General features: G+C 60.8%; 2 protein-coding genes across 2 annotated transcripts in view; one reads left to right on the top strand and one right to left on the bottom strand.

The window, feature by feature from the left end:
• Nucleotides 1–2,297: 2,297 nt before the first annotated feature.
• Nucleotides 2,298–3,484, bottom strand: ADM2 (adrenomedullin 2). The gene is made up of 2 exons (XM_077757874.1): nucleotides 3,375–3,484; nucleotides 2,298–2,656 (listed from the first exon to the last, which is right to left on the bottom strand). The coding sequence occupies exons 1-2, from the start codon at nucleotides 3,482–3,484 to the stop codon at nucleotides 2,329–2,331; spliced, it is 438 nt and encodes a 145-aa protein (XP_077614000.1). The 3' UTR covers nucleotides 2,298–2,328.
• A 3,055-nt stretch (nucleotides 3,485–6,539) lies between these two features.
• SBF1 (SET binding factor 1) overlaps nucleotides 6,540–19,026 on the top strand; it is a 28,989-nt gene continuing 16,502 nt past the window's right edge. The window contains exons 1-18 of the mRNA XM_077757836.1: nucleotides 6,540–6,594; nucleotides 7,832–7,978; nucleotides 8,325–8,413; nucleotides 12,691–12,748; nucleotides 14,039–14,160; nucleotides 14,540–14,677; nucleotides 14,917–15,075; nucleotides 15,162–15,272; nucleotides 15,856–15,961; nucleotides 16,073–16,205; nucleotides 16,288–16,396; nucleotides 16,491–16,604; nucleotides 16,718–16,795; nucleotides 17,146–17,259; nucleotides 17,339–17,467; nucleotides 17,551–17,649; nucleotides 17,745–17,949; nucleotides 18,030–18,142. Of these exons, the coding sequence (XP_077613962.1) occupies nucleotides 6,540–6,594; nucleotides 7,832–7,978; nucleotides 8,325–8,413; nucleotides 12,691–12,748; nucleotides 14,039–14,160; nucleotides 14,540–14,677; nucleotides 14,917–15,075; nucleotides 15,162–15,272; nucleotides 15,856–15,961; nucleotides 16,073–16,205; nucleotides 16,288–16,396; nucleotides 16,491–16,604; nucleotides 16,718–16,795; nucleotides 17,146–17,259; nucleotides 17,339–17,467; nucleotides 17,551–17,649; nucleotides 17,745–17,949; nucleotides 18,030–18,142 (2,079 nt within the window). The remainder of the gene's footprint in view (nucleotides 6,595–7,831; nucleotides 7,979–8,324; nucleotides 8,414–12,690; nucleotides 12,749–14,038; nucleotides 14,161–14,539; nucleotides 14,678–14,916; nucleotides 15,076–15,161; nucleotides 15,273–15,855; nucleotides 15,962–16,072; nucleotides 16,206–16,287; nucleotides 16,397–16,490; nucleotides 16,605–16,717; nucleotides 16,796–17,145; nucleotides 17,260–17,338; nucleotides 17,468–17,550; nucleotides 17,650–17,744; nucleotides 17,950–18,029; nucleotides 18,143–19,026) is intronic.

The raw sequence follows: 19,026 nt of genomic DNA, 5'->3' as shown, positions 1-19,026 counted from the left end.
TGCTCAGTATGGTGGAGCCGTCTGGGGGCAGAGAGGGGGAGGACAGGGGTGAAGGTGTCAGGGTGTCGGCCTATGCCCCTCTGGGCATGTGGGTCTCAGCACCCGCTCAGCCTCATTGCAGACAAGTGGCCTGGGTGGGGCGTGCTGCTCTTACTGTGATGGTCTTCTGCCAGTGCTGAGGATAAACAGGGGCCCCCCATGTAAGGTGGCAAAGTGCAAGCTGCCTTCAGGAATCTTCTGACACTTGCCACATGCTGTGTCATTTGCTTATTTTACCTTTGAGTTTAATTTCCTTCTGTCTCCTCCCACTACGATGTCACTTAAGAGGGAGTATTCACTAATGCTTCTCTCACGTGCTCAGCAAGCATTTGCTGAAGGAATGGAGGGGGGCTCCAGGGAGGTGGCTGGAGCCATCACCCCAAAAGCAGGTGGTGGCTTGGACTAGAAAAAGGAGCAAATGACCAGCCAAGAGAGTTTGTGTGAGGGAGATGGAGGAGAGGCAGAGAGGAGGGGGCTGGCGGGGGTCGGAGGAACTTGGCATCAGGGGGCATCAGGTAGGTGGCCCAGACATGGCCTGGAGCTCAGGGGTCAGGTGGATGCCGGGTGCAATGCTGTGGCCACGTGGCCCAGCACAGGGAAGCCTTGAGACCAGCAGTGCATCCTGCTTTGAGAAAAATGAACCCAAAACTGGTGGAGTTCCTCAGCAAAGGCACAGGGCACAGAATTCTGGGGGTCGGCGGCTCTGACCAGTGAGGAAGGGGCAATGTGGGGGTGTCCCCGGCAGAAGGAACAGCTTGTACAGAGGACCAGACCAGACGCAGGCCCAGGACAGGAAGCCGGGGGAGGGGGGGGGTGAGCCAAGTGGAGTCCTAACTCTCCCAACTTGACCCTCCCAGACCCCGCCTCTCTCTCTGGCCCTGCCCCACTGCCCGCTCTCCCTGCCTGCCCTGCTGACCTCCTTCAGGGACCACAGGCACATGGCTCTGAGGCCTGGCCCCCTGGCCTCTCCCACACCCACTCACTCACCTGGTTCCAGCCTCTCTTAGCTGCTCTGGGTGAGGGTGGGGGCTTCCCCAGCCACACCCACACCTCCTGGGGACTCCGCTCTCGGCTCCCCTGGGAGCCCTGCCAATCCTCCAGGCAGCCAGCCCTGCTCTGCTTCCCACCACACCACTGACCACACTCGATTCAGGGCAGGGACCAGCCCGAACTGTCCCCGCAGGGCTTATGGCATTCTGTCCCCGCAGGGCTTATGGCATTCTCGAACCGCCCATCTGGGCTCCCACCCTCGGGGGAGGGGGCAGGGCATCTGAGGGGCTCTGTGGGTGAGCACTCCCCTGCCCTCTGTGGCTGCAGTTTCTGCTTCTAGAAGTGGGATGACAGCACTTCCCTCAGAGTGGCCCAGAGGGGGACAAGGGCAAATGTTGACAGATTAAGTGACATTATGAGTGTTTGCCAAGTAATAGAAACCTCCCTTCAGAACCCTGGGTCATGCCCGCATGGCACGGGGGCGTCAGTAATGAGGGACTAGCAAAGGCTCAGGTATCACAGGGTGTAAAGGCCCTACCTGGGCTGGGGTGGACATACCAGGAACTGGCTGAAGTCTTTATTTTAAGCCCTTAAGGACAATCCACCTCCCCAAATTCTCAGCAAGCNGCCCCCCCCCCCCCCCATAAAACCCAGAGCTGGGCAGGGTGGGGCCGGGGAGATTGTATAGCCTGTGGCGCCCCCACCCTTGTTTGACCAACCTCAGGTGGGGATGCTCTGATGTGCCTATCTGGGCTGGGAGATCTTGCCCCCACCCAGCCCCACCTTGCCCTGTGGGATGGGAAGGGGCTTTGGCCCAGCGGCCCCAGTCTGGTTCCTGAATCTCCACGCCCTCTCCCAGGCTGGAGGTGGGGAGCCTGTCCTCTCTCACCACAGCCCTGGGGACGGGTACCACTGCCACAAGGGGTCCTCCTCCCTGCTGTCCTCCCAGTCTCAAGGGCACAGGGAGTGGAAAGGCTGGGGACCCGGGACAGACCAAACACACATGCCAAAGCCAGGGTTTAATCTGATAACTCCAGACCAGAGGGGAAGGGGCCACACTGGCCCATCTCCTGGCCCAGCGTGGCCCTGGGTCTCCTGCTCCACATACTTGGGCCGCCCCTGCCCCTCTGAAGCCCCTTTCCGGAGTCCAGGCTCACTGCAGATCTACTCGGGTTGACACATGTGTGTGGCCTTCCATGTCCAAAGCCGGTCAAGGTTGCATGCTACGGGACCGGGTGAGTGTGGGGTGGGGTGGGAGTGGCCNCAGGTGGGATGGGCAGAGGTACGTCCTGCTCCACCTCAGCCGAAGCTGTTGGCGCTGCTGAGGTCCACGGGGACCGTGTCCTGTGAGTTCCCTGGGTTAAACAGCTTCCACAGGCGGTGGCTGAGGTTCTGCACCTGGCAGGTGCTCAGCGTACAGCCCGGTTGCGCGTGCTGGGCTAGGGACCTGCGGAAGCCCAGGTGTCGCAGGGAGCCACCACCCTGGAGACGCTGGGCCATGGCTGGGGCTTCGTCTTCGTCGGCGCCCCCCTGTGGCTGGAGGGCCCGGTGTAGCTTCCACACCACAGGCTTACCCGCAGCGTGTCCAGGCCCCAGGCCACTGGAAGAGGTCAGGGCTGGGGGCACCCTGTGGAGGGGGATGGAGGGAGTAAAGCTGATGGCCCAACCTTTCCAGGACCCTCCAAACACAACCCACTTACCCCTCCACACAGGCCTGGGGTCACAGGCAAGGGGAAGCCCAGTTTCCCCAACAGCCTGGAGCACAGCCAGGGGAACCCCACAGCACCCCTCTACACACACACACACACACACACACACACACACACACACAGCCTGTTGCATGGCCAGGGGAAGCCCATGGCCCATTGTGAGCTCTGGGCTTGGGTCCTGGCCCTCAGCCATCACAGTAGCCCAGGCCGTGTGTCCATTTACCTGGACGAAGGGCACCCCTGGCCTCTGTCTGTGGATCACTATACTCATGACCCCAGTGACCACCCCCCCCAGCCCTCCCCTTGGAGTGAGGGAAGGTGGGCAATCCTGGGATTCCTCCAGCCTCCCCTATCCTAGGCAACCTCTCCTCGAAGGGATTCCTCTACCAATGGGGGAGGAGAGTGCCCTAGGAGGGAGGCCAAGAAAGAGGGGTCCCTTGCCCTGCTCAGGATTTGCTGAAGGCATATTTGCTGGCCTCTCATATAGAGGGTAAGCCCTAGAGGCAGGGGGTGGTTTCTCCACTGCAGGAAGAATGGGGGGTTTCGGGGAGGGGGGAGTTGAGGGAGGCCTCCCCATGGATTCTGATTTCCTTTTCCTTAGGCCCTGAGGTTTGGGCTGATGTGAACCCCACTCACCTGAGTGGGACAGGCCATTGGCTTCCGTCCAGGCTGCTGGACAGTGTGCCTGGGAGCAGCAGGCAGAGGAGGCTGATGCAACCAAAGGTGAGCGGCAGGGGCCAGGCCATGGGGGCGGGGCTGGAAGGAGTATGAGCCAGGTAGCTGTGGGGAGCGGCCCTTACCGCCAGCCACCCCTGAGCCCGGCACGTTGGAAGCCCTGGTGATCGGGGGTGCAGGCGTGGGCACAGGCAAGCTTGTACCTGTGTCTAATGGCGAGAGGGTCTCAGGCAAGAAGCAGGCCAGTGGGTCGGCCTGCTGTCTGTTGGCTGGGCGGAGAACACCTGGCAGGTGGGGGACCTCCTCAGTCAGGCTGCAGTCTGTGGGTCCTGCTGGAGACCTGGCCTCCACATCTCCAGATCTAAATAGTCTTTCCAGGAGGAGGCGGAGCCGGATGCCCCAGCTGGTGTGGGGGGGCCCTCCTGCTCCTGGCTCCTGCCTTGCCTGACAGGCACCCCACCCCACTGGGAAGTGCTCAACGAATGGCCAGGGACCCCAGTGGCTGCGAGTCTCATCTCTGGTGCCTTCTGGTGGGGAACACTGTCCTGGAGCCTGGGAATCTTCCAGGAGTGGGCATTAGAGGTACAGTCAGCCACGCTGGGTCCCACCCACCACCTCCTGGTCCTGAGTGTCGGCCCCTCAAATGTCTGCCCTAAGGTGGTCGGGGGGCCTGGCCAGAATCACAGCTGGGGAACAGCAGGCTAGATATTCAGTTCCTCACAAAGGTGATTCGGAGACCCTTCCTCAAGATGCCCTCACAGCTGTGTTCTGAACAATCTCTACCCTCTTTTTCCACTCTATGGAAGTATTAAATAGTTTTTGTAAGAAATTTAAGTAAGTACAAAGCGAGACCCCTGCATTGCCATCCATTATGGATTCTTCTGGGTGGGCACCCCACTCCTGACTTTCTCTTATGCACACTAGTACATTTAGCTCGGGGCAGGTGGCGGTGTGTGTATTGCACGTGGAAGTAAAAATTAGGGTAAAAGTTAGAGTAAACAGAGAGACCTCCGTTCTTTCTTACAATTGGCTCTGCTCCAATCTGTAGGTGTTCTGTAACTACTCGGCTGATCTTTTACTAATGAGCAATCAGGTGATTTCCAGTCTTTCCAAGAGTAAGAACCTTTCTGTTGTGAGCTCACAAAAGTGTCTATAGAGGGTATTTTCCTAGCAGCGGAAATTCCGGTTGAAGGTGACCCTGTTTGTGTGGACAGAGAGTGCCAGCTTGTTCCCCGCAAAGCCTGTGCCAGTCCACTCTCCCCCGATGATGGATTTGACATTGGCAGGCCTTGGTGTCTTTGTCAGTTTGAGAAGGGATAATCACCCCATCATCCCCACCCCAGATGTTTCTTTGATCATCTGAGCATCTCTGTGTCCATCCACATTTCCTCTCCTGTCTTAGCTGCCCCAGTCCCGCTCCCCCTGTTAAGTCATCACGGATGACCTGGTCACTGTTCCGCCTGCTGTGCACACCATGGGAGCTCTATAAACATTTGCTGAGTGAATAAATCAACAAGCGTTGACTGCATGTCACATTAAAGAGCTTGGTTCACATCCTGAAGAAGGTAGGGAGGCATCGGCAGCTATTCCGGTTTCTATTTGTTTATTTGTTTTTACCAGCTGGGGGAGGAGAGTGATGCCATCATATTTATCTTAGACAAGTGCTGCACAGCAGGAGGGGTGTGTGGGGCAGAGCAGCTGGGTCAGAGAGAAATGAGCGACACTGGAGGGCAGGTGAAGACTGTCATCCCTTCTGTTTGCTGATGCAGGGAGACCCTAGAGAGAGAGGGTGGGGTTTGGCTGCCTGGGGTCACCCTGGCAGAGGTATCCAGCTGCCCTCTAGCCTCATGGGTCTGGGGCTGACCTGGAACACAGCTCTGAGGGTTTCGTAGATAGCAAGGCTCGGAGAGGTGAGAAGTGTGGTGAGCTCTGTCCACAGATTGTGCGGAGAGGGGACAGAAGCCACATGCCAGCTCTGGAGGGACGACTGGGGAAGGGGTGGGCAGAGGCCCCCCGGGAGGCGGGTCTGCAGCTGCTTCTCCTCTTGCCAGCTCCTCCCCCCAATCTGTCTGGCACACTGATTCCAGGGCCATCTCTCCAAAACTCAAAGGTGATCACACTACTCACCCCTCCAATAAAGAACAATCAAATCAAAATTCTTTGTCTCCACAAGATTTTTGATCTGGGAAAGTGGAGGGAAACCCCAGTGAAGTTCACAGGCCATGGCTCACTGCATTCTTCGGCCTGTGGTCCTACCTCCCCAAAACCCCACAGATGGATGGCGTGTCTTTTGCTCCCCAAGTCTCAGTCTGCCTGCTTATTTTGCCCCCGTCCTTCCGACTGGATGAGAAGCCCCCTCCATGATCCCACAGCCTCCTCTACAGCACACCTCATGGTACGTATTGTCTATAACTGTCCATGTGCCCTCCAAGGAGAAACGCAAGGGCTTCCTTCAGTTACCCTCCCTTGCAGGAGCTGCTCATCTGTAAAAATTTGCAGGAAGACCAGAGGCTTCCCTGGTGAGCAGAGACTGGTCCATAGAAGGCACATAGTGCTGGTGAACGTTGTAAGAACTCTAGAGAAGAAGTCTGTGTGGGGCAAGAAAAGCTAGGGTGCAAGCTGGGCGGCTCAGTTGGTTAAGCGTCCGACTTCAGGTCAAGTCATGATCTCACGGTTTGTGGGTTTGAGCCCCACGTCAGGCTCTGTGCTGAGAGCTTGGAGCCTGGAACCTGCTTCAGATTGTGTCCCCCAATTCTGTGCCCCTTCCTCCCTCAAAAATAACTAAACATTTAAACAAAAAAATTTTTTAAAGTGGGCAGATTGAGTTTAACTTGATAGCCAGGATCCAAGGGAGAAAGATTGAAAAACTGAGATTAGGGAAAATTGATATGGAAGAGCAAGTGATGGGGAGGAGGAGGGGGGTTGGGGTGTGTGGGGCAGACTTGGGGGTTGGTAATGCAACACAGGCTTTCCATCTGATGGCTCTGGTTTCTCTGTGAAGGAGAGCTGGGGGCGCGGGGCATCTCTGAGACACAGCAGGTGGAGTCAGAGACTGACCGGACATCAGCAGGCTGGGCTTGTGTGTGTGCGTGGAATGTCCATCTGCAGTTGGACCACGGGGTCGTCATGGCCACCCTGCACTGTATGGTGGTGCAGGAACCGCATGGCTGGGGTTTGCCAGGTGGGGACAGTGAAAACAAAGTCAGAGAGGCAGGGGCTAATGAGGACACGGGCAGGACGACAGGCAATGGGAGTCACATTGGGTGGGGATAAGAGGAGGAAAGGAGGAAGCCAGAGAGTCACTCCCCTGTAAGGAGGTTAACTCTGCTGTGGAGAGAGGAGGGGAGAGAGCAGGCACAATTCTCCGGAAGAGGGGGAATCAGGCAGAGGCAAGCACCTCTGATGGTGACGTGGACAACGCAGCGGTCAGGAGACTCAACAGTGAGAAGCTACACAGTGGGGGTGTCATGGTCTAGAAGGGACCCCAAACCTACTCTTGACGCTAAGGCATATCTGAGAGGGCTGTGAGGAATGGGCTCCTTAGGGCACGAGGGTGGGGGGCAGGGGCTCCACAGTGTCTGAGAGACAGGCAGCCCTAGTCTTAGGTGCCAGAGGACTTGCCAGGGACCCTGCCTGCCTGCCCTACACACAGCTCAACGGTGTGGTCATGTGGCGATGAGGATCTTTATGGGTATAAGTGATGGAAACCAGCTGGGTCCCGAAGGAGAGCTTCTCAGCCTATGTACCCAGTACCGGACAGGAGCAGAGGAGGCTGTGTCTGGGCCTGTGCCCCAGGAGGGGTGCCTGGGGCAGGGTGTCCCTGGTGGGGTCTCTCAGTTCTTGTCTCTGGGTTGGATTTCATTCATTCTCCAGCTGGTTCCTACACGGGTGTGGAGCACGGATGCCAGCAGTTTGTTCATTCATAGGCTCTGGCGCAGCCAAGCATCTGAAAAGAAGCCGTCCTGCCGGCCCCTCCCATCCCGCTTCCTCCACCTCTGCAGCTCCTCTCCTAGCCTGTCCTGCCGCAGACGCCGTGTCCCCCTTGCCCATCCCTGTGGCACCGCGGCGGAGGGGTGGGGGGTGGGCAGCCCTGGCCCCTGTGGGTGGTGGGCACTGTCAGGGACTCTGCTGGGTGCAGCTTTCTCCCGGGCACGGGAGCCGGCCTCCAGCCCTCACGGCTTAGAACGCGGCTCTTCACAGCGGGATGGCGGGCGCAACCTTTTTAAAGGACACGTGTTCAATGTTTCACCCCCACGGAGGTGGGGCTTCCAGGTGGGGCCCGAGCCCTCCTCAGGCCGGCGAACACCAAGGGCAAGTCCTGAGCTCTCCCCCAGCAATCGCCAGGCTGGCAGCCCCTGAGGGGACCAGGGAGATCTGGGGGAAGGGCCGGGCCCTTCTGCCTTCCTCCAAACTGACAGCTCCGGGGGACAGCGGGAGCCCCGGGAGCTCCCAGGAGCGAGACCCAGCCCTCTCGGTCCCGGNGGAGCTGGGGACCCCCCTCCGCCCCCGGCCGCGTCTGCAGTTGACCCGCGCGAGCCGCCGTCGCTGTCAGCCCCCGGGGGGCGGTACCCAGGCCCCATGAGGGCAGTGCCGGGCGGAGTCCCGCCCCCGGGAACCGAGCCCGCGCCGATTGGGCCAATTGGAATGCGTACCTGAGANTGAGGGTCGTCCCGGGCACCTGCTGGGCTGAGGTCGGGGGTCAGGGAGGAGCGGCCGCTCTGAGGAGAGCAGGGTGGTGCGACACGGCGAGCCGAACCTGCCCACCACACTCAGGGCGGAACCCGGTCAGGCAGAGCTTTGGCGTGGGCCGGGGAGATGGGAGGGCCCTGAGACGGCTCGGTCTCCCGGCTCCCGGTTGGGTGGGATGGGCCCTCTCTGCCTTGGTCAACTCCCAGCTGGCTCTGCCTCCAGGGGCACGGATCATTCGCTTGCGAGCCTCTTCTCTGACCCCCAGTGCCTCCGGCCTGAAGCCTCCACCCGGCCAGTGTGGGATGTCTGAGGTCAGGGAGGCTTGGTGGGATGCAGAAGAGGGGTGGGATTTGAGGAGTACTTTCTGAGGAGGTGGTGTTTGAGCTGTAACTGGGAGAACTTCAGGAGGCAATGTGAGGAGAGAGAGGAGCATTCCTGGCAGAAGGCCCATGGTCCTCATGTCTCCAAGCCAAGCCCTGGGTGGGGATCATTGTGGTGACTGGTGCCGATGTCCAGGAGGTCCATGTCTAGGGTCAGTGCCTGTGTCTGAGAGCCCTTCAGCCCAGGGGGTAGGAGAAAACGGAGCCTGACAATGACATCAGCAACAGTCATGGAGACAGTGGCTTGGGGAGTGTGCTCTGTGTGCCAGGCCCTTCCCAGCCCTTTGTGTGTGCATGATCTCATTTCTTCGTCCCAGCAGCCCACCAAGGTTTCCTTGCTCTAACCTCATCCATAAAGGCAGTCGGGGCAGATAGGCTGATTGCCTGGTCTGAGCCCCCACAGGGGGAGCCCAGAAGGAAACTGTGGGCTCAAATCCCAACGGAGTGGGGTGGCGATGCATGTCATCAGGGGATGCTCGTGTAGTTAGTGTGGCTTAACCTTGAGACTGAAAGTGGGGTTGAGCCCCCAGTCTGTGCTGCTTCTTGTCAGCCCAGTTGCCAGTGTCACCACCCAGGACCCAGACTTTCTCTTCTCTGCTTCTTGCTGAGACTCTGCCTGCCGGACCCTGCACATTGCAGACCCTCCTCTGTGCTCTCTTAGTCCTCGCGCCTCTTCTCTGCTCCTGTCTGGTCAAGGATCCATCCCCTGACATCCTCAGTCGTGAGCCTCTTCCTTCAGAAAGGGAGTTTTTGAAGGCAAGAACCAGTCGTCTTCCTCTCCCAGTCTGCACGCGGCAGGCTCGCTGTCAGTGTTGTACAGGCCCACAGAGGGAGAACCGTCTGTTCCGAGGTGCACGTGGGGGGCAGTGAGGAGGCCATGCCAGCTGGAGCACAGGGGTGCATGGGATCCAGGGAAACAAAGCTGGCCGAGGGCTGGCCCAGCGTGAGGTGCCCTGGGCTGGGCTCCAGGGCAGGAGCTGCGTGAACAGAGTGGGCTTAGAGGCTGACAGTGTGGACAGTGGTGTGGGAAGGGTCTGGGGAGGCAGATACCACAGGCAGAGGCCAGGTGGTGGCAAGTGAATTAGGGAGGTGAGAGGTGGCATGGGTGAGTCCCATGACAAGCTGGCTGTGACACTCGGTACCCCTGGCATCTGTGGTCTCTGATGAAGACAGGGGAGAAGGCCGGAGCCCGTAATTCCTGCTTACCCTGAGTGTCAGGAAGGAGTGATTCCCAAGCTGTCCACTGCAGTAGTGGTGAAGGCCATGGAGCTCCCTAACCACTGCCTTCCGTGCAGGAGCTGGTTGGTTGCTGGCTAGCCAGCCAGCCTCAGGGCCTCTGTTGGCAGGACTCCTGCATCCCTGTGAGAAATAAGCTCACAGCCTGGGACTCTGGTTGTAGACCTGAAGGCAGAACCAGGGGGTAGGGGAAGCCTGAAGCCGAGGAGCACGGCATGGGGGTCAGTGGTACCTACTTTGCCACTTCATAGCTCTTGACCTCGGCCGGTCTTCCCAGCCCTCTGCACCTCAGTGTTTTCATCTGGAGTTGGAATGAGTCACACAGACCTCCCAGGCTGCTATGAGCATGAGACGGACACAAGTGTGAAGCTCCAGGAAGCGATGGATGCCTTATTAGTGATGAGCAGCAAGTGTGTGGACACCCATAGGCACTGGCACAGTGGGCACTTCTGCTGGAGGTATAGGACCCTGTGTGCTGGCAGGCCTTGGACATCAGGGCACGGATGCAGGTTCAGTGGCAGGGCTATGAGTGGTGGATACCTTGTCCTTGGCCCGGACCTAGACATCCCGTGTGGAGTTGGTGGGTGCAGGGCCAGGGTGCAGGAGTCCTGCCCGAGAGAGCATCTAGTTTTATGGTTACCACCTGGTGGGCCTCTGTAGGCAGGAAGATGGGGAGGGGACTGGACGGGACCCCTACTTTCAGAGTGCAGACCCCCTCCCTGGTGAGTCGGGGGAGCTCCTTCGCTGAGGGCATGGGTTAAGCACCTGCACCCTGGGCCCAGCTCTGGGGGACACTGCAGGGGCCAGACAGATTGCCCCTGCCCAGCTTCTGGCCTGGGAGGGCCCTGAGAGCAGCCAGCTGATCTGACACAGCGTGGCCAGTGCCAGGGTGTGTCTTTGGGAGCAGAAGACACGCTTGACCTGACCAGGCGGCTGAGTGCATGTCTACCATGGGGAAGGGACTGGACCCCAACTGGTGGCCTTCTCCCTCCCCCCACCCCAGCATTTGAGGAGAACACCTCTGTCCCATGGCCTGGCCTCTTTCAGTCCTGACTGTGCTGAGTGGGCCACATTCCTGGGTTGCATCTATTCTCTCCACCCATGTTCCTGCCCTCTGGAGCAGGTTGGGGCTGTTTGGAATGGCCTCACCTGGCTTCCAGCCCCCACCCTGGGAGCCAGTCTGGCCTGCCAGGGGGGAGGTTGGGGGAGACCACCGGAGAGCCTCAGCCCCTCCACACATCCTGTTGCTGTGGCCGCTGGGATGGCCTGAGTGTTGAGGTTGGGTGGGTGGAGCAGCAGGAAGGTCCCGTCCTTCTTCACCCTCTTCCTATAGCTGAGCTAGTCCCAGCCCGTGTGTGCTGGGGTGTGTGGAGCAACGGGAGGGGCAGGCAGGGGGGCAGCCGCCCTCCCTTGCCTCTGCTCGCAGGGCCTGCTGGCCTCCCGGGCGTCGGAGCCTGGCACTGGTGACGGCCACCGCCAGCAGATGACAGAACGCGCGCTCTATGTTCTCTCCGCCCCGTGTTCCGGCCTGCAGCCCCGCAGGGCTGGCTGCAGGGACACGGTTGCAAGAGGAAGTGCTTGTCCCCGTGTGTCTCAGGGGACCTTGGTGCCCTTCCTCCTAAGGCTCCCCAAAGAGTCCCGCCCTGGGACGCATGATCGCGCTTGTCAGATTAGTTCTATCACTGTGGGGTGAGGGGATGCCCTGCCTCCTATCCTGGGGTGCGGGAAGCTCTGGTGGGGCAGGGGAGTCGGCTGCAGCAGGTCACCTCCATGACTGCAAGGGCTCAAGCGGGTGGGGGACACTGTGAGACATGGGAAAGCACCCACCTGCACACCAGCAGCCGAGTTGTAGCCTGGCCCCCACTAGCACAGAGCTGAGGTTTCAGAGAGGGTTGGAAAGAGAGTAGGGGTCAGGGCCTCTCCATGGGGTGCCCTTCCAGGGAGGGCTTGCCTGTCCCGGAGCACCCGGGACTCCAAAAGCTACCCTGCATTTCTGACCAAAGGACCTGTTTGCTTGTGGGGTGTGAGCGGGCCTGGGTGTGGGAGGACGGTCGTGTACTTGGCTGCGTGTATTCAGCAGGCCCTGAGTAGGCTGCGGTCTGTGCCAGGTATAGGTGCACAGTGGACACAGAAACGTATTCTTGCTTACGGAGCTCCCGTCTAGCCCAGCCAGCCAGCAGGTGCACCAGGAATCACAGGGCGGTGTAGTCGAGGGAGGGAGGTCCTGGGGGTCCCACTCTAGGCTTCAGGCTCAGGCAGGATTTAGAGAGGTGCCTGGAGGAGGGGGTGTTCTTTGGGCTGAGACCCGAAGGGCAAGTTTGGGGCCGTGATGGTGCAAAGAAGGAGCTGGGGGTGGGGGATGCTTACTGGCATAGGCAGTTGGGACAGCTCAAGGAAGGCCTCCAGTTGGTTCTTCAGAGGGCGGAGTCCTGCAAGTAGGAGTTGATGTTTCACAGGATGAATGGGGGCGGGGGGATGGGTGGTGGCCAGTGGCCAGTTACGTTGTCTGCTTCCCTGAGGGGAGAGGCTGCCTGGCCTTGGGAGGGAGGCTGTGGGGCAGAGGCCCCTGTCCCCGTCTGCACACACCCCCTCTTCCTTCCTCCGCCTGCTGCCTCGTGGCAAGAACTGGGTGAGCCCTGGGTGCCAGCCAGGCCTGGGCCCAGATGGTGATTTGGGGCTGCGCACAAGTGAGCCCTTGGGGGAGTGGGTGGGGAGAGCTGGCGTGGGCCTGTTGAGGGTGGCCCTTGGGGAGTGGGCCTGGAGGGACCCCAAGGGGCTTTGTCTCAGTGGGCCACGTGTGTGTATGCATGTTTGTGTATGAATAGGTACGGCCCCAGCAGACACCTGTCCCTCTTCCCTGCCTCCTCTTGTCTGCCGCCTCTTTTCAGAGTGTCAGGAGGGGGAGGGGAGCAGGAAACTGAGGTTTTGTGAGTCAGAGTCACGGCCCCCCTTTGCCGCACCGCCACTTCCAGCCCCGTAGCAACCAGCCTGCTGCCGACCTCCTTGGCATTGCCTCTGTGATCCTGGAGGGTGGGTGGCCTCCAGAGATGGTAGCCCAGCTCCTCTGCTGTCAAGGTCCTGGGGTCTGCTCACCACTGCCCAGGGGTCCAGGCTGGTGTCCAGGCCCCTGGCTCTAACTGAAGCTCCTGTGCATGTTCAGAGTGGACCGGGATGGCTGAACTGAGGGAGAGGGGTTTGGGGAGTGGAGGGGGCTGCGTCCTTCAGGCCCTTAGTGGTGTGTGCCATGGCTTTTAGGGCCTCGAGGCAGACCCTCGGAGAAGCTTTATATCGAGTGCCCTCTCCTACCCTATTTGCTCCTGCACTTCCGGTAGCGTGGGCAGTAGTGTTAAAGCCGGTTTTTGTGGGGACCCGCATGTCATGTGTAGGATGTGAAGGTAGGGGGGCTTCTGTCTTAGCCTGCTTTACCCTCCCGCCACACTGGATGGGAGCTGGAGGTAGAACAGAGGCCTGTGTCCATCCACTGATCCGAGGTGAGTGGTCCCCTGACATGGCCCTTATCATGCCTCCTGGTTTGGTTCTCTAGGGGGTGAACAAGAGGCTGGGGCCTCTGACCCCACCAGTGTAGACTTGAGCTAGGGGTAGTGCCCAGGGCATAGAGCTGGGGAGCAGACCTGGGGCTCCTGCCTCCGGTTCTCCTCCCTGGCCCAGGGCATCTGGGGCTGCACAGGCAGGGGACAGGCCCCTGGAAGTTGCCAGATACCCAGCACTCAGGAGGGCCCTCCGTTAGTGGGTGTCGTGAGATCTGGGGTCCATCTTTGCCACCACTCTCTGGGTCCTGTGCTGGGCCTGTCTGTCTCGGAGGCAGCGGTGCGAGCAGCTGTTCAGGACTGGGTATCCTCTCCCCCAGTTCAGACAACAGGTGTGAGATGCCTGTGCCTCTTGAGTGGGCCCAGAGCTGGCGGTGAGGTGGGTGCCCACAGTGCTCACTACCTAGCCGGTTGTGGGGGCAGTCATGGGGACCAGGAGGTGAAGCTGGTGGTTGCCTCTGGGACCGTCCAGAGCTGCTCTCCCATCGATGGAGGGCAGGCCTGCTGGTGGGCGGCTGGGGTGTTGATTTGTTGGTGTTCATGCCTGGCCTGGCCTAAGGCTTTCAGGACTCCAGATCCCATGCCAGGGGGTTCTCTCTGTGCCCTCTGGTAGCCCTGGCGTCTGTGGCTGCCTAGACGCCTTCCCCTCACAAGACTATTTTTAGGGGAAATGATAGGTCTGGGAGCGGCCTGATGCCAGATGAAAGCCTGGGTGGGTAGGCTGTGTCCATCTGAGACCCTTGAGGCTCCCGACTTGGTGGGGATGCGGGAGGTGGTGGGTGCCCTGACTACCTGCTCCTGTCCGTAGGGAGTGGGGAAGGCCAGGGCCACATCCTGCAGCGCTTCCCAGAGAAGGACTGGGAAGACAACCCATTCCCCCAGGGCATCGAGCTGGTGAGTGGGGGGTGTTGAGATGGCGGGGGGGTGCAGGCTGGCAGTGGTTTTCCCAGGACTTTGAGGAGCGTCCGCAGGGCCCAGCCCCTGCCTCACATAAGGGGGATCTGAGCTGTTGCGGAGGGAGGAGGGTTGGGGCCCCAGGCTTGGGTGGCAGGGTACTTGGTGTCCACATCGTGTCATGTTGTCCCTCCCTCGTGATGGCAGAGACTACGTCCTGCATCACAGGGCTCTCTGTGCACATGGTGAGACCAGAGGCCATGACTTCCTTCCGTGGGGAAGGGTTAGGGTCCAGGAGGTGAGGTGCCCCCTGAGGTCTACGCCCTGGGTGCACATGTGTGAGGGGCTCACTGGTGTCCCTCACCCTTCTTCCCTGCAGTTTTGCCAGCCCAGCGGGTGGCAGCTGTGTCCTGAGAGGAACCCACCAACCTTCTTTGTTGCCGTCCTCACCGACATCAACTCCGAGCGGCACTACTGCGCCTGCCTGACCTTCTGGGAGCCAGCAGAGGCCACACAGGTCACCTTGGGGGCTCTGGGGTGCAGCTGCATGGCGTTCTGGTTGTGGCCAGTGCCCTCTGCCTCTGTCCGGGGGTGCATCCCCCTGTGTGCGGCACAACCCCACGGAAGCTGGAGTTCACAGAGGGCTGGTCCTGTCTGAGTCACTTGTGTGTCGTCCCCCCCCCCCCCCCCCCCCCCCCCCCCCCCCGGTTCATGGGACATGCCTGAGAGCTGGGCAAATGGGGCTTCTGTCCACAGGAAGTGGTGTGCACAGAGGACACCACAGAGAGGGAGGAGGAGGCAGATGAGGGTGGCCCGGCGCAACTGTCACCTGTGACGCCCGGCCCACCTGGCCAGCTGTTCGCACCGAAGACACTGGTGCTTGTGTCTCGACTGGACCACGCAGAGGTGTTCAGGGTGAGGCGGGCAGCCAGGGTTCAGGGCAGGGCACAGGGTGCCCCCCGCCGGCTGTGCCACCATTCTCCAATCTGTGGTCCTTGCAGAACAGCCTGGGTCTCATTTATACCATCCACGTGGAGGGCCTGAACGTTGGCCTGGAAAACGTGATTGGGAACCTGCTCACGTGTATTATCCCCCTGGCTGGGGGCTCACAGGTGGGTCGTGGGGGCAGCTGCTGTCTACCCGCAGCCATGGCCCTCCTGGTGCCCCAGGCCACAAGCGTGCGGCCCGTAGGCACTTGGAGTCCAGCAAGGCTCAGCACGGCCCGGGCCTCAGACACTCTCCGGCGTCTTGGTGCTGCCGTCACCTGTCATCCCTTCTTGGCCCTGCCTGCTCAGTTGTGTGTCCCATGTCTAGCCTGGCTCCCCACCTGGCATCCGTCAGTTTCCTTGGGTGTGCCTGTCTCTGGATGTCCACTTGTCTGTCTACCCCCTGGTCAGTACCCCCACGTGTGGGTGCGTCTAACTGTGTTTCTCTGCCTGTCTGTCCTGTGCAGCTGGACTCTGTTGAGGATGGAGTGGTATGAATTCTTTGTTTCTTCTGCCCACCCAGGCCCCACCCCGCCCCAGGTCAGAGGCCCTGAGTTTTCTCCGCAGCACTGCTCAGGCCGCCAGGCCAGGCGCGGCCATTCCCTCTCGTTGTGCCTCCTGTCCTGGCCAGTCTCCCCTCAGCCCGTGGAGCTCTGGGCTGACACGGGTCCGGTCAGAGCAGCTGAGTACTGACCCTCTCTTTCCACAGAGAACCATCTCTTTGGGGGCTGGTGACCGGCAGGTCATCCAGACCCCACTCGCCGACTCGCTGCCCATCAGCCGCTGCAGCGTGGCCCTGCTCTTCCGCCAGCTGGGTGAGCCCGGGCGCCCCCACCCTGCACAACCTTCCCTGTCCTCTCCCGGGGGGCCGGCAGCCAGAGGTGGGGCTCTGACGCACCGCCCTCCAAGCCTGTGTCTCCCCCCAGGCATCACCAACGTGCTGTCTTTGTTCTGCGCCGCACTCACCGAGCACAAGGTGCTCTTCCTGTCCCGCAGCTACCAGCGGCTCTCGGATGCCTGCCGGGGACTCCTGGCACTGCTGTTCCCGCTCAGATACAGGTGCCTCTGCTGTCACCTCTCCTCGCCCCTTCTCCCCGCCCCGCCCCTCAGGCTCCCTGTGCTGAGCCTGGATCTGTTGCAGCTTCACCTACGTGCCCATCCTGCCGGCCCAGCTCCTGGAAGTCCTCAGCACCCCCACCCCCTTCATCATCGGGGTCAACGCGGCCTTCCAGGCAGAGACCCAAGAGCTGGTGAGGCCTGCGGCTTGCTCCCACCGCTCCGCTCCTGGCCCTGCTGACCGGCCTGTGGGCCCCTGACCACTCGCTCGCTCCCTTTGGTCCCCAGCTGGATGTGATTGTCGCTGACCTTGATGGAGGGACGGTGACCGTCCCCGAGTGCGTGCACATTCCACCCCTGCCGGAGCCACTGCAGAGCCAGACGCACAGTGTGCTGAGCATGGTGAGGCGGGACTGGTGGCTTCAGGGAAGCTGAGGTGGGGTCACTTGGCAGTAAGGGGTCCCCAGAGCCTGGGGCTGGTGTGCAGCGGACCCTGCTCGCGTCTGCTTCTGCAGGTCCTGGATCCGGAGCTGGAGCTGGCGGACCTCGCCTTCCCACCACCCTCCACAAACACTTCTTCTCTGAAGATGCAGGTGGGGGTCACTGCAGCTCCAGTGCAGGGGGGCCCACGCTGACCCTGCGGCCTCTCCACATGTCTTCTGGGCCAGTGGCAGGGGACCGCTGAGGGGTGGGTGGGGGGGAGGGGGTGTGACTCTTTGAGGGTCCTGTGCTGGAGTGATTGTCAACACTGGGTCTTAGAGGAATCGCTGTGGCTTTGTGTGAAGGAAGGGTGGAGGGGCAGAGGTGCCCGGGAGGTCTGGGCAGGGTGTGGATAGGCGTGTTTGGTGTGCGGAGGTGGAGCCTGGGGTGGGTGGAGGGCTGCGGTGTGCTGGGGCTGGGGTAGCCAGCGCCCGGCGCTCACCCGCACTCACCTGTGCCCCAGGACAAGGAACTGCGTGCCGTCTTTCTACGGCTCTTTGCTCAGCTCCTGCAGGGCTATCGTTGGTGTCTGCACATGGTCCGAATCCACCCGGAGCCTGTCATCCGCTTTCATAAGGTGGGCCGTGGGTGGGGTCGGTGTGGAGGCCGGCAGGAAGTCAGTGCTGAGGGTCTGACCCCCCCTGGTATGCCCCCAGGCAGCCTTCCTGGGCCAGCGTGGGCTGGTGGAGGACGATTTCCTGATGAAGGTGCTGGAGGGCATGGCCTTTGCAGGCTTTGTGTCAGAGCGCGGGGTCCCTTACCGTCCTACAGACCTGTTTGATGAGGTGCGTCCCCGCCCTGTTGGGAGGAGCCCCCACCACCAACTCCCCGCCTTGCCCAGCCTTCCTGACCCTACCTTCTCTCCCAGCTGGTGGCCCATGAGGTGGCGCGGATGCGGGCGGATGAGAACCACCCCCAGCGTGTCCTGCGTCACGTCAAAGAACTGGCAGAGCAGCTTTACAAGAATGTATGGCAGGTGGCACGGGGGGTGGACCAGCCTAGCTAGGTCATCGTGCCTCCTGGCATCGGGCTGCTTGCCCACACCTGCCTGTGTCCCCGCAGGAGAACCCATATCCCGCCGTGGCGATGCACAAGGTGCAGAAGCCAGGGGAGGCCAGTCACCTACGTCGGGCACCCCGCCCCTTCCCCCGGCTGGACGAGGGCATGGTGCAGTGGATCGTGGACCAGGCCACAGCCAAGATGCAGGGCGCACCCCCGGCCGTGAAGGCTGAGAGGAAGACCACCGTGCCCTCGGGGCCCCCCATGAGTGCGTAATGGGGGAGGGGGCGCCTAGGGTGGCCCAGGGTGGGCACGAGGTCAGGGACGAATGCATTTTCTGCTCCCCAGCCGCCATACTGGAGCGGAATAGCGGGCTCCATGGCAACAGCGCACGGCGGCTGGAGGTAGTTCGAAACTGTATCTCCTATGTGTTCGAGGGGAAGATGCTTGAGGCCAAGAAGGTGAGGACAGCTGGGTGCAGGGAGCACTGGTGAGGGGCGTGGAGCCTGGGTCAGTACGCCTGCTGGGGAGGTGGGGTCGGGCTGGTGGGCAGAAGGGGAGGAGGGTCATGTGGATACCAGGTCTCCGGCTCCTTCCTCAGCACAGCTGGATGGATCCTGCTGGGGGCTCAGTCAGTTGAGCATCCGATTCAGGAATATCAGCTCAGATCATGATCTCACAGTTCACGGGATTGTACTGACAGCACAGAGCCCGCTTGGATTCTGTCTCTCTCTCTCTCTCTCTCTCTCTCTCTCTCTCTCTCTCTCTCTCTCTCTATCTCTCTCTCTCTCTCTCTCTCTCTCTGTCTCCCTCCCTCCCCCCTCTTTGCCTTTCCCTTGTTTGAGCGTGTGCACTTTCTCCCTCTCTCTCTGTCTCTTGCTGGTGCTCTCTCTTGCTTTCTCTCTCAAAAGTAAACTTAAAACAAAAAGAAATTAGGAGAACAAGCACATGGCCCTCTGTGGCCTGCCTCCTGCTGAGCCAGCCACAAGCTCTGCATTAGGCTTGTGCTATTCGGACATTGAGGCCTGGCCAGCAGAGGGGCCACAGACCTGGGAGCTGGTGCAGGCTGGAGCTCAGGGCACATCCTGAGCCTCCTTAGCAAATCTGTGTGCTGGCTTGTGAACGTGCAGCGTCGCCATCTTCCTGGGCTCTTGTGTGTGTGGAGGCCTGGGTCTGTTAGACGTGTTCATCTCTGCTGGGCAGGGAACTCCCAGAGTCTGGGCACACCTGACAGGACAGCTTCCAGATCTCTTCTGTGCTTAGAGCCTGGGCTGTGGCCTCCCAGGTGCCCACTGCCCTCCCCTCCTGGGCTCTGTGCCCTGTGCCCTCCCCCCCCCCCCAGGGA

Source organism: Crocuta crocuta, unplaced genomic scaffold (assembly GCF_008692635.1).
Source record: "Crocuta crocuta isolate KB4526 unplaced genomic scaffold, BGI_CrCroc_1.0 scaffold143, whole genome shotgun sequence".
Classification (NCBI taxonomy): Eukaryota; Metazoa; Chordata; class Mammalia; order Carnivora; family Hyaenidae; genus Crocuta; species Crocuta crocuta.
Note: the sequence above shows the minus strand (reverse complement) of the source record. Positions and strands in the feature narration are given on the sequence as shown.

What these genes read in the sequence shown, in the direction of transcription:
- ADM2 (XM_077757874.1), bottom strand. Translation starts at nt 3,484, where the DNA reads ATGGCCTGGCCCCTGCCGCTCACCTTTGGTTGCATCAGCCTCCTCTGC. An exon ending in CAATGGCCTGTCCCACTCAG is followed by an intron (nt 2,657 to 3,374) that starts GTGAGTGGGGTT and finishes CCCCCTCCACAG; the next exon opens with GGTGCCCCCAGCCCTGACCT.